This window comes from Microtus ochrogaster, chromosome 18, assembly GCF_000317375.1.
Source record: "Microtus ochrogaster isolate Prairie Vole_2 chromosome 18, MicOch1.0, whole genome shotgun sequence".
In the NCBI taxonomy this organism is placed as follows: Eukaryota; Metazoa; Chordata; class Mammalia; order Rodentia; family Cricetidae; genus Microtus; species Microtus ochrogaster.
The window spans coordinates 44,466,714-44,479,261 of NC_022020.1; the positions used below are offsets into that span (position 1 = coordinate 44,466,714).

The window sequence follows — 12,548 nt, forward strand, 5'->3', positions numbered from 1 at the left end:
GAGAAAATGTCACCTTAAGCTATCCCTGCCACTGCTGTTTCGTAGCCACCACCTTCACCTCCATATTTGCTAACTGCTGGGTTTATTAGCGAAGCCGTTGTTTGCGCCATATGTTTTATCATCCCTGTGATGGAATTGCGACAGAAAGACTCCATTGTATGAGACACTCAGGGAAGAACTACCCACATGTGCCCTGATTAGAACTCAGTGCCTTTCATATCCCTCTGACCAGAGGGCATGGGTTGATAGGGGCTGCAGCTTAAAATGTTATTGATTGTGACAAACAGGTGTAACATGGCATTTCTCATCTTGAACATGATAAGTTACAGTTCAGTGGCATTATTCCATTCACGTTCCAGGGCAGACACCGCATCCTCATCTTCAGGATGTCTGTGCTGTAAGACTGGAGTTCTACACCCTTGTTCAAGATGAGAAATGCTATGTTATACCTGTTTATCACAATCAATAACATTTTAAGCTGCAGCAAAAATAAATAGCCTAATCAAAAGCAGATACCCATGTACACTTAACATTGGTTCTTCTTTGCTGGAAATAGACTGGCAGTTCTTAGGGAAGCCCGGAAGTCTAGACTCACATGAAACGTGAATGAAGGGACACAGATCACCTTTCTCTATGTGATTTAACCTTCTCTAATGCTGTGTTCTTCATATAAACTTAAAATTATACTATGTTAGTGGGGCCAGCCTGGCCTATACATCTCAGCTACTGGGGAGGTGGAGGCTGGGGAATCACGAGTTCTAGGCCAGCTCAGACCAGATGGTGGGTTCACAGACAGCTTGGGTAATTAAGTGAGATCCTGTCTACAGGAAGCTTGCCGATCATGCATGAAGCCTCAGACTCGTGCTCAGTATTGCAAACTAAACTAACCCAACAAACGAATCAGTGTAAGCTCTTAGGAAAGTTGGTAAACATTAGCCAAATATATTCCCCAGGGATGTGTCACCACACAGGAGCCACACTCTGCACCCCCTTCAAACAGGACTATTTCTTTATCATTGTGTGATTCTCTCCAATGAAGACAGCTTTATTTACTGGCGTGAAGATATACATAGCATGGTACCAACCTGCCTGGCAGATGCACGATCTTGACTGCAATCTCCAGGACTGCGAGTGGGTAAGTTCTTTGCTAAAGCCTCTTTTTTCTTCATACTGATCTAAACTTTTCAAATCATCATTCAGTCCTGTATTCTGGTATTAGATACATTGGAACAAGGTAATTTATGAAATTGGCTCTCATGGGTTAATTTTGGCAAGTCTTAAAATTTGCATGTATGTGGTGGTGGGGGTGAAGGAAGTGGTTTTCCAGTAACCTTTATAGGAACATACCTATGTTCTGTGGCATAAATACCCATGACAAATATATATGCTATATATATATAGCATATAACTAGTGTTCAACATCAATATTATAAAACACAAATGTGAGCAAGTTAGAAGAATTCCTTCAGGTTAAATTTATGACAATTACTTATGAACTATGGCTTACTATATAAAACTATCTCTTCCAATGACTATCCACGAGCTTTGCAAGAAGCTCTGGATAAGCTCTTACACTCTGACTAAAAGGAAATGGACACTCAGTCACATTGTTTACAACAAAAGCTATTGCTAAGGTTTCTTACGTTGTCCACAGTAAGTCCCGATGTACCCTTTCTGGCACTGGCAGTGGTCCTCAGCACAGGTTCCGCCATTCATGCACCTCACACTACACTGCTGGACTGTGAAGAAGACAAAAAAATACAGACACCAGTCACCAAATTGCATTCATGGGCTTGTCTATGAACTACAGGTCCAACCTGATGGCAAATATATTCCATGGATTCTACTGACACAAATGTTATAATCCAATAAATTTTTATTGCCACTAAGAAGACAAATGCACTGATATTCCCAGTTTAAATCTTACTCCTGAATCAGACAGGTTCTCATTACTCTTGTTTAGCCAAAACCTAGGAGGGAACCATTAAAATTCAACAAAGTCATGCTCATTTTAGGGAGATTTAAAGCCCTTGTTGAGATTTTGAGCAGGCAAATATACAATATCACTTCTAGCTTACTCTAATGAGATCTCAAACACTTGCACGGGGGTTTAATCTTGGTCTTTGGAGTCCCAACATTTTCTAGAGTCATGAAAAGAAAAATACATTCTTAGTCTACTGCTATAGTTACTTTGATGGAATTGTTGGGATTTAATGTGTGTAGGAAAGTGAGTTAAAACATCTAAAGTATTTGGTCAGTATTTCAGTAGACATCTGCTGTCTTTCTGATCTTCTCTCCCCATAGTTAAGACCCAAATAGAATAGAGGCTGCAGCAGCTACACAAAAAGACAACAAATACAGGCTAGTGTTTGGGATGACCAGTCTTAGTTGGTAGACTTAAGTCTTTGGGTAGGTGAGCTGGTTAGAATTTTTTTTTTTTTTTCAATTTGACACAAACAAGAGTCATCTGGGAACCGTAATTGAAGAAAGGGCTCTCTTAACTGACCATGATGAAATTCATTAGACATTGTTCTGGTGAATATGGAAGGACCCAGACCACTTTGGGCAATACTACCTGGGCAGGTGGTCCTGGATGCTAAGAAGGTAGATGAGAAAGCCAGAAAACAGTGTAAAAAAAAAAAAGTGTAAAAAGCCAAAAAACAGCACTCCATCCTGAACTCTACTTCAGTTCCTGACTCCAGATTCCTGGCTTGAGTTCCTACCCTGACCTCCCATGGTGATGGGATGTGGCCTGGAAGCTGTAAGAGGAAACAAATCCTTTCCTCCCCCAAGGTGCTTCCGGTCATGATGCTTATCTTAGCAATGACGTCAAAGTAGGACAGTAGGTTAGTCAATATGCATGTGCCTCACTTTCCTCCTCTGCAAAATAGGAGCATGACCATATCAAACAATGTGGATGAAGAGGATTGAAAGAAAGCAAACACCTCTCCCAGAATGCTATGCAGCGTGAACGCTCAGGAAATTACAGCCATTACAAAACATTACGTCATGGAATCCTAAACATCCCGCCACCTAGACACATTCTCTGTTGGCAGTTGGCTACGTGAGGCAACAACTATGGCACAAGACTGTCTTAGCTCAAAATTTAACACTGGTAAGCCCAATTAGTGAGAACAACCACCCATCCATATCTCCTTCAAGGACGGCACTTGTCACTGGTTCCCAGGCATAGGGAAAATGCAGTGGACATAGCCACGGAGAGGGAGAGGCAACATACTTGATTTTGCTCCACAGGTCGGGGATATTTGTCCACTGGAACAAGTACACATGTTGGGACGGGAACAAAATCCATCTCCACAGCTGTTCCTGCAAATGGCTGGAGAGAGCACAGCACAGGCGGGAATGAGAGACAACACCCTCAGTCACGTTCCACAGTGAGAAAACAACATTTTTTTAAACCACAGGTCTAGAAAACCAGGGCATGACATTAATGTTGCGAAACATCTGAGTGTTAGTATGAGATAAGAATCCCCCACTGGAGATGCGGGACTACGTCTTACAGTTCCCTTGTGTTGTTGGACAAAGAAATGCAGCTCTTTTAAAATTCTGTAATACCAACGGACACCAGTTCTTTCACTTGATTATCAAGACAAGTTGCTTTTTCTATTCAAAACCGGAAACTTTTGAGTTTAGGGTTCACCAAAGGATCTTGATCCTAGGGAGCTGGCAGTAGTGGGAACACCTGGAGAGACTGAGCATCTTGGAAAATAGATCCCACTGTTTAAGAACGTGAAATTGGTAGAGACAGAGACCTGGGCCCTGACAAGTTGGCCAAACGTCTGGCTCCCTGCACATTCCACCCTAGCTGGCTTCTGCCCTATCCAGTCATCAATCTTTATCCCCCTTCATGACTCCTCTCCTTCCTCCAGTCTTGTTTCTGCCATATCATCATTGCAACCTAAGCCACTCCCGCTGCTCAAAAGAGCCATTCTGATGGGGTGGGGGTGGGGACTGAAGCTCCCTACAGCTGTGACCTCCAGCGAAGCTGAGGGTCATCTAAGCCAAGTTTAGGCTCATTGACACATCACATACCATAGATACGCAAAACCTTCAGTCAAGTGCCTTGGAATGGGAACTCTCTCCCAAATTTAGTCAGGAGCTGAAAGATTTATCTCTATATTCCTAGTTAAATTCCCTCTTTGAGCATGCAGGCTATGTGCAGATTTGATCTTTCTCCGAAGGCAAGAAACAAGGGAAGGGTCTGGAAATGTCCTGAAACCACACACAAATACTTAGAACACTGTGCATATGAATCTTTTGCTGGGGAGAGGTCTCAGAGCTTTCAACGAGACCTGGGATCCCCATGATATGAGAAACACACTCTACAGGAGCAAATCAATTTGGTAATTGCTTTCCTTTTCTAAGATCACCTTTGGTATCTATATAATATGGGCAATGTCTCAACTGGTTATCCTGAATGAAAATACTGTAAAAATATTATGGTCTTAAGATTAAAAGAAAAGGCAAGAAAATGGCTTCCGCCATAGAATTAACATTTAAAATATATTGGGTTCTGACCAACAGTAATTTTCTATGGCAAATGCTCATGAAATATAATTTTATTTCAAGGGTTCTTCCTTCTTAGCAGGCAGATTAATCTAGGTTTAGATGAAGTGACCCATTTGGTCTCAAACCAAAAGAAGGTTTGAGGGGCTGATCCTGGACATGTTCAGGCAGTAAACGGACTATCGAGGCTTCGATGTGTCCCCTGCACAGGCCAGTAGGAAGAAGTGAGTGATGATCTCCTTCCTCTCTATGCTCATTGCAGTCTGCAGTCTCAGTACAACTCCTCCATTTTAACTGACATTGTGAATCCTAGGAGCTTTGGAAGGAGCAGGAGAAAGGGTGCACACACTGGGAGTCTGGTGACATCAGGAGATGCTGCATGGACTGGTACTTAACACACGTGGCACACAAGAGGTGTGAAGATAAAGTCTCACTCTGCCAATGAGCCACCGTGAGCACAGATAATACCCGAAACGTCCCTGGGTTCAGTTTTCTCATTAAAAACATAAATGAAACGGGTCATCCTGGAGGGTTCTGACATATTTTTTCTTTCAGTTCGCAATTGCTGTGATGCTAAGCCAATCCCATTCACTGTTTCCCCAATGACCAAAGCACTGCTGCATACTTTCTCCATAAATAAATGCATAAGCAAACTCTTCTTCCATTATTCCATGTTCTTGGATGATTTCTTTTAATTTTTTGAAAAAAAGAAGGCTAGAAAGTAGGTTTGGAAGCAAACATGGAAATTTGGAAGTACTTCAGTGACACATCAAGCCACAATTAAGAATAATAACAGTTGGGCATGTTGTCTCAAGCCTGTAATAGAAGCGCTTGGCTGGCTGAGAGACAGCCCGGGAGTTCAAGGCCTGCCTGAACAACATGGTTCCATTCCTGGGACTGGCTAGAGATCATGTCTTTCAAAACGAGTAATAAAATGATCACAATGAAGGAGGGAACAAAACCACAATGCATCATCTTTTTAAAGTAATAGACACATTTCTTCACTGTCTTCTCATGTGAAGCCTGGTAGGAGACAAACGTCAAACTTTAAAGCTTGCTCTGGGTGGAAACAAAGTGGAGATGTAACACATGAAAAAATTAATTGTGGGTCTTCATATTATTATCATTATTTTGTAAAAGTGCCTCAGAATTTCTCTTTGCTTCATGGTGAAGTAAATTAAACAAAGAAATATTTGTGACCAAGAAATTCGGGAATTAAAAATTCCCAGTTTTTAGTTTACAATGATTTTAATTTCCATATTTCTCCACATATTATGACCATTTTAAGATGCAAAAATAACAGACTAACTGAATTTAATTCCTAAACTAGGCAAGGCTCTTGCAAAGGGGATGGTACCACTGCGGCAGTGCTTTCCGGTAATTTTGTGCACAAGTTTTAATCTCAAGCCATAAATTATTTTCCTATGATGTTAATAATAAGTATTTCTTAGATATACTAGACATAAATGTCATCAATATTTATTGGAGATATGAAGATAACGCCAATGTTTGTCTAATGAATGTATTTCTAATAGAAGAAACGTAGGTGACCATACTCACTGTGAGGTGCTAGAAGCTGACCTTCTAAAGAAGGAAATGGCATAAAGACAGTCAAAGACCCGAAGTGTTTAAAAGTGGACACTCACTGGGCCATGCATAAATTACCGGTGCAACCATGCCAGGAGGGGAGGCTCTGCAGTTCCCATTCCTTACTGATCCAATAAAACCTGACTCTACAGATTTGCAACCCGTACCATAAACCTATCCCTTCTCCTCGGCTGCTCTCCAACTCAATAATGGCAGTCACATTCATTACATTTAGTGAGTCAGACTTTCCACAGTGCCTAAGTCATTCCCAGCCAGTGTGGCAGGTGTGTGGTGAGTGACGTTAGCTGTTTCAAGAGTCTGTAGATCCCAACAATGTGAGGCAGGCCCGGTAATGCCCCAGTGGCCGGAAAGAGTAATGCACCTTCTATAAATACTTCACACGGGACTGTCTGGAGTCCTGAGAGAAGGCAAGTGACCCTCATTCCTTTTCCTCTCCCCCATCCCCGTAAAAAACAAAGACCTGTACATACACGGGTTTATTGGAAAATATTTATGAATCAATCATTTAAAAGAACACAGTAACTGTTTCTTATTTTTGTTTCATTGCTAGAAGTTGTGGGGTTTCTGAATAGAAGAAAAAGAGAGAACTAATCTTTACAATAAAACTTTAGATATCTGTCCTTTGAAAGGACAGCACAGAAATAGCATTTAGGTTCTGTCTCAAACCCACAAACCCAATAAATACAGAGTTGGAGATGCCACTGTGCCCACACTACCCCTTGGCTAGGGTAGCTTACCCCTTTTCTGTTGACAGTGGCATAATTATCTTTCCCTTGGGGAATACCAAGGTCAGTTTAAAGTCAAGACAGGCTGTAAATGCATGTGCTGTCTGTGCCTTGGCTGTCCTCCAGAGAGGACAATGTGGCTGGGCTCCACAAACACACCGGGAAAGGCCAATCACACTTCACCCCACAAAGCCCTTGAAATGAGAACCCCCTGAGTCCTTAATCATAACATCAGAAACTAATGCGCTTAGAACTTGGAGACCGGCATATATACTCTGGAAGCTGAAAATAATTCATGTGAACCTTTAAGTTCTGATACACAGATCTTTCCAGAGCATAAAATTCACATTGGAGAAAACATACTGTCCACTGTTAAGATTTGGCATGTGGAAATTTTAAATTTAACTGTCTTCTAGCCATAAAAGGAGTCAAACAACTTACATTTATTCTCTTCAAAAAACAAAACAGCAACTACAAAAAATCTGTTAACTTTTGGTCAGTTCAAAATCTGTGAGAGTACTCCTTTTAAATCTTTGCCATGTGGCTGCTGAGTGTAGCCCAGAGATGAGAAAGTAGTGTAAAGGTCTAAGATTGATCTTCTGATGGTCCAAACCTAGGAGTCCAAGAGTAACCATAGTAACACTGTGGTCTTAGCTGGAATTTATAGGAAAGGTGATGCTGAATCATCCAGGGTATTGCTCTAACACAATGCCCCACCCCGTTTGTATCAATACACACAGATGATACAAAAAAAAAAAATCTAAGCATTCTAAAACCTTTATCAATGTCTTCCTCCTGAGTTTCCTTTAGTGAAGTTTTTCAGCTGATGTGGCTTCCTCCCCACCACTGAGCTCTCCTTACCATTGTGTGACCAATGGCTTTGTATGGGCAATTGAGTGTTTAAACACTGTACACAAGGTCAGCCCTGAAACAGAGCTGAGTATGCTGCGTGGGCCCTGCCAAACACTCACGGACAATGCACTGATTTCCTCCTGGGAGAGTCTTCCATCCAGGGCAGCAATAGGAGTGGAATCTAGAACCGCACACGTTGGGCCTGCAGGGGACAAACACGGCGATACCCACATAAGGATAGGCGCAGTAACACAAAAGAAGCTCTTCCTAAGCAAAACCCGAGCGAGTAGGTATCAGGACAACGAACAAATCAAAGTTCCATTTCAAATTCTTGGGGCTTGGGAAGCAGATGTGGAAATAAAGGGGCTAGAGTTTGGGATGGGGGAGGATCCAGAACCTCTAACTATCCCCTCTCAACTGCCCTCCCTTGCTTGGCTTTTTAAACCGGGAAAAGAAACAAGAAACACATAATTTGCTACTATTCTGGAGTCCGGATGCTGAGAACAAAAGGAACACTCCGCTCAAAAATCCTTGCCCTTGCTCCCAAATCCATCCCTCCTTGCTCCACTGTTGTCTCTGGCCCCCAAGTGTCAAGGAGGGCGACTTGGAAGGCGGAGCGCTGGATCTGGCGATGATAACCAGCGACTGCTCCGCACAAGTCCTCAAACAAAAGGCTCTAGAGCTGCGCCCCCGACGGTGGGGAGCAGGCAGACTCCGGGGGGCCCTGCACAGGGCAGACCCAGGCCCTCTTTCGGCCTGACACTGGGAACCTTTCCCAGAGCCACAGACATCGCACATGCTCTGCCATTTGCACCCAGAGGCCCGCTCCCACCGGCAGCCGGCCGAAGCCCCCTAGGGAGGGCTTTCCGCGGAGCAATTGAGGCTTTCCGGGAGAAAAATGAGGGGCGCTCCTGGAGCTCTCGGGGTCTTTAAGTGTCCTAGTGGAGGGAACTGAGGCTCTACCCGCCAGCGCGACAGTCAGGGAGGGTGTGAAGTAGAAGGTAGGGAGGTCTCCCGCACAAGTCAGTCATCCCGCCGCCCACCTACCCTCGGAGTATGTCCTGCTGTCCTCGCCTGCGGACGCGGCTGGCCGCTACCGCACCCTCGTCCCGGTACTCAGGCGCCGCGAAGCCGCCTTCTACTGCGGGCCGGACCTGTTGCGGGGGCGGCTGGGACCGGAGCGTCTTAGGTGGTGGAGGCTGGGGCTGACCGGCTGTGCCCTGTGCCCAGAGCGCCAAGCAACCCAGCCACACGAAGTAGGGCTGGAGACACGACCTCCGCCGTCTCCCCATCGCCAGCGCCAAGAGCGCGCGGATCGAGGCCCGCAGAGAGGGGGCTGTCGAAGACCAAATCCGAGAGGCCCGGGGGGGAAAAAAATCAGGGTCTGACCAGCCCTTCGTCAGCTCACGGGACTCGCTTGGGTTGCGGTGTCCTGGTGGAGTGGTGGAGCGGGATGCAGCGTCAGCTCCTAAGCAGCAGCGTGCGTGCGGGGCTCGGGCTTCTAGCGCTGGAGGCAGCGAGGCGCGGCGGCGATGCAGCCGGCAGCCCCGCGCGGTCCACGTTGCATCCCCCGGGCCACTGCCCCGAGCGACTCCAGGACCGCCAGCGGGTGGGGGCGGGAAATTACAAAAGTAACCCGAGCAGCGGCGGCATAAAGTTACAAAGAAAGCGGACCTCACAAGAAAAAAAAAAAAAAAAGCAGGGGGAGGGGGGTGCCTAGGCTGAGTGGATTCCCGTGCGCTCCGGGCACAGATCCTGGAAAGCTGCAGAAGTCACCAAAGGAAACAGGCGAGCGAACAAAAGTCACCCCCAAAAGAAGAGGAGGGTCTTCTCGGGGCTCGTTTGGGGTCCTATGGGGCAGCTAAGCGGGGCGGGGCGGCTGCACAGCCCATCAGAGGTGCGCGGGGCCCGGGGGAAGGGTTGGCGGAGGGAGGGCAGAAGGCTGGATGCCGGGGAAGATGCCGCGGAGGAGGGCGCGGCGCCGGGGTTTTAGAGGTTTGGCGGGGCGCGGGGCGGGACAGCGGGCGGTGGCTGTCAGAGGGGGCCCGGGCGCAGCGGTCCACACGTGGAGCGCAGCCTGGATGGAGGGGCTAGCAGGGCTCAGGGTGGGCGGGGACAATGTTACGGGGAGATCTCAGGCAAAGGAGTGGAGTGAGCGATGGGGGAGGGGAAAGAGGCAGGAAGGGGGGGCAGGGCAAAGGGAACTGAGGAGATTGAGATTGGGGGAAAGTGAAAGCGGGTTTCGGATGAGGGATTGGCGAGCAGGGGTGCCAGAGGAAATGAGAGGGGGATGGGGGAGGTGAGGGCGTGGAGAAAAGTGGAAAGGGGGGAGAAGAGGGGGCTAGAGCCCGATGGAGGGGCGAGGCGAGGCGGCCAGGCTTCCCGTCCCGCTCCTTGGCCGCTAGCTCTGTTTTGACTGCCTTACAAAGCAAGCAGACGGCGGGGGAGGGGGCTACCAGCGACCAGGTTTGGGGAGAGACCCAACCGCGGCCCCAGCCTTTCCTCCAGAGAGCTCCGAGGTCTCGAGGACTGGAGACAAGGGAACCCGAGAGTGCTACTGAACTTCCCCGTTGGACAGAGGTCACATGGTAGAAAATGGGACCCAGTTCTGCGGGGACCAAGACTCTGATCCGCGTGTGTGTGTTGGGTGTGTGTGTTGACGAGGGTGAGGGGGGGGGGCGGGGATTCGCAGATGGCCAGGGACAGACCTCACACTGGAGCTCAACCTCTGTCCTGTCCCTCCTGGAAATCTAGGATCTTCGGATCGCCCTGCTATCCCCCACCAGGAACTCCATCAATCGTTAGAACAAACGGCCTGGACCTTTCCAGATTAAACTGCATCCGCAGTACAGAAGGAATTCATATCATGGCAAGGAGCCTCGGCCACGCGCTGGCGCCACAGTCGCAAGGAGTCCTTAGAGGAGATGTGCTCAGGTGTGACCCCTGGCAGAACTCTGCCTGGATCCTCAAACGGGAATGGTTTGTTGTTGGGACAGTTGGCTGCATAGTTGGTAAATGGGACTGGGGCGTGACTTTAGTTTTTGTTCAGGACCCCATCTGATTAATGATTAAACCTGGCAATTGGTGCGATGAATGGTCTGTAAATGTAGAGGGTCTCTCCTTCAGATTCTGGGATCTTTTGTGGCCCTGCTTTCAGGAGATCTCTAAGAAGCCCTTGCCATCTCTTAGTCAGTGGAATTAATGGGCCAGACGACCACACACCTCTGAAAACCAGGAATGAGCAAGCAGTTTAGAAAATGGTTCTTGGGAACAGTGTTCGGCTCATTCCAGCCCAGAAAACCTTACTTGAAAAGAAATGAATATACATCCTTGTTTTTCCTAGTCTGGATTGTCCAGATGTGCTATTTGACAGCCAGAAATTCTTGGAGAATTGGCACACCTCCCTCCTTTATTTCACCAGCGTAGCTGTAGTTGGCAGACAAAGACTCTCAGGTAGTAACCCTTCTAACAGTGTCCACATAGAGCAGGAGGGAAAAGTAGGAGTAGCAAAGTTTGGGGGAGGGGACACTGGGAGCTAGAGAAGTCATCCCCCCCCTGCATTTTGAATCAAACAAATAATGGTTTAAAGAGCTAAATAAATGATCTCATGAGTTAAAGCAGTGCTTTAATTGTAACCCTGTGACTTTTCATTTAATACTTAAATGACTCTATTTTTCATTGCTGCTTATTGCATTAAGCCCAAATGTTCTACAATCGCATATGCCTTCATTCTTTCACTCTGTGATACCTCTTCTAGGAGCCTGCATAAAAATACTTGGAAAAATACAGAATGATGGATCCTTTAAGTTATTCATCGCAGCACTGTTGTAATAGCAAAGGGCCGGAAATGCAAACATTTCATCAAGGAGGAACTGGCTGCGCGCATGCTTGATTCGTTTTATGGAATATCATGCAAATAGAAGAAAAATTAATTAGGAACGCTGTGTTCCTCTGAAGTGATGTTAGCAAAGAGGGTTGGGGGAAAATCAGCACGGTGCGGATAGAAAAGGTCATTTATTGAGTCGCAAAGTAGAATACACATTAACAGGAGCTAGGGAGGGAGGGAATGAGGAGCTGTTGTCCACAGTTGCAGAGTTCCTATTCCAGATCATGAAAAAGTTCTAAAGGGATAACAGTGATGACTGCAGTGTGGGTACAAGCCATCCTATGCAATCCAAATGATTAAAATGGTAAATTTATATTAGATACCATTTTGTTATAATTATTTCAAAGGGAAGATAGACGGTTTCTCATTGCCTGCTGCCATTTGCCTGTGTGTTTGTGCATTGTTTTGTATTAGAAGCCTGAGTCAAATCTAACCATAAGTACTTGTCGGGTAAAGAGAATATAGGAGACAACCTAGTGGAAAGCTACACCTACTCTAATAGTTTTGAAGCCATCTCTATATCTTATATAGTAAAAAAATAATTAAAGTTTAAAAGAACTAAGAGCAAGGTAAAATAAACTAGTTACATTTATAGCATAGCCACAGAGTAAGCAGTTCATCAAAAACATATTTTGGACAATAAGTCTCTAGTGAAATATATATCAAGAATGAAAGGAATATAAAGAAGTCTAAAATTTCATTCAATGGAAACAATGTGTCAAAAAAAAAAAAAAGAAAGGTGGGCAAAAGTTGTGTGAGCCTGAACTCAAACCCAAAACTCATGTAGGAGTCCAGATGTGGAGGTGAACACCTGCAATCGAAACACTCTTATGTCAAGATGAGAGAGTCACTCAGAAACCCGTGGGCTAGGTAGCCTAGAGAACACAGCAGCAGAACATGAGGTGCAGAAAGGTGAGAACCAATCCTCAAAAGTTCTCTCTTTGACCCAC

The 12,548-nt window shown here is 45.9% G+C and overlaps 1 protein-coding gene across 1 annotated transcript in view; it reads right to left on the bottom strand.

Moving 5' to 3' along the window:
- The window catches only part of Fbn2 (fibrillin 2), a 202,491-nt gene extending 193,419 nt beyond the window's left edge, over nt 1-9,072 (bottom strand). Inside the window, exons 1-4 of the mRNA XM_005356130.2 lie at nt 8,760-9,072; nt 7,832-7,914; nt 3,239-3,337; nt 1,644-1,739 (exon numbers count right to left, since the gene is read on the bottom strand). Coding sequence (XP_005356187.1) covers nt 1,644-1,739; nt 3,239-3,337; nt 7,832-7,914; nt 8,760-9,004 — 523 coding nt within the window. The 5' untranslated portion in view covers nt 9,005-9,072. The remainder of the gene's footprint in view (nt 1-1,643; nt 1,740-3,238; nt 3,338-7,831; nt 7,915-8,759) is intronic.
- Nucleotides 9,073-12,548: the final 3,476 nt, after the last annotated feature.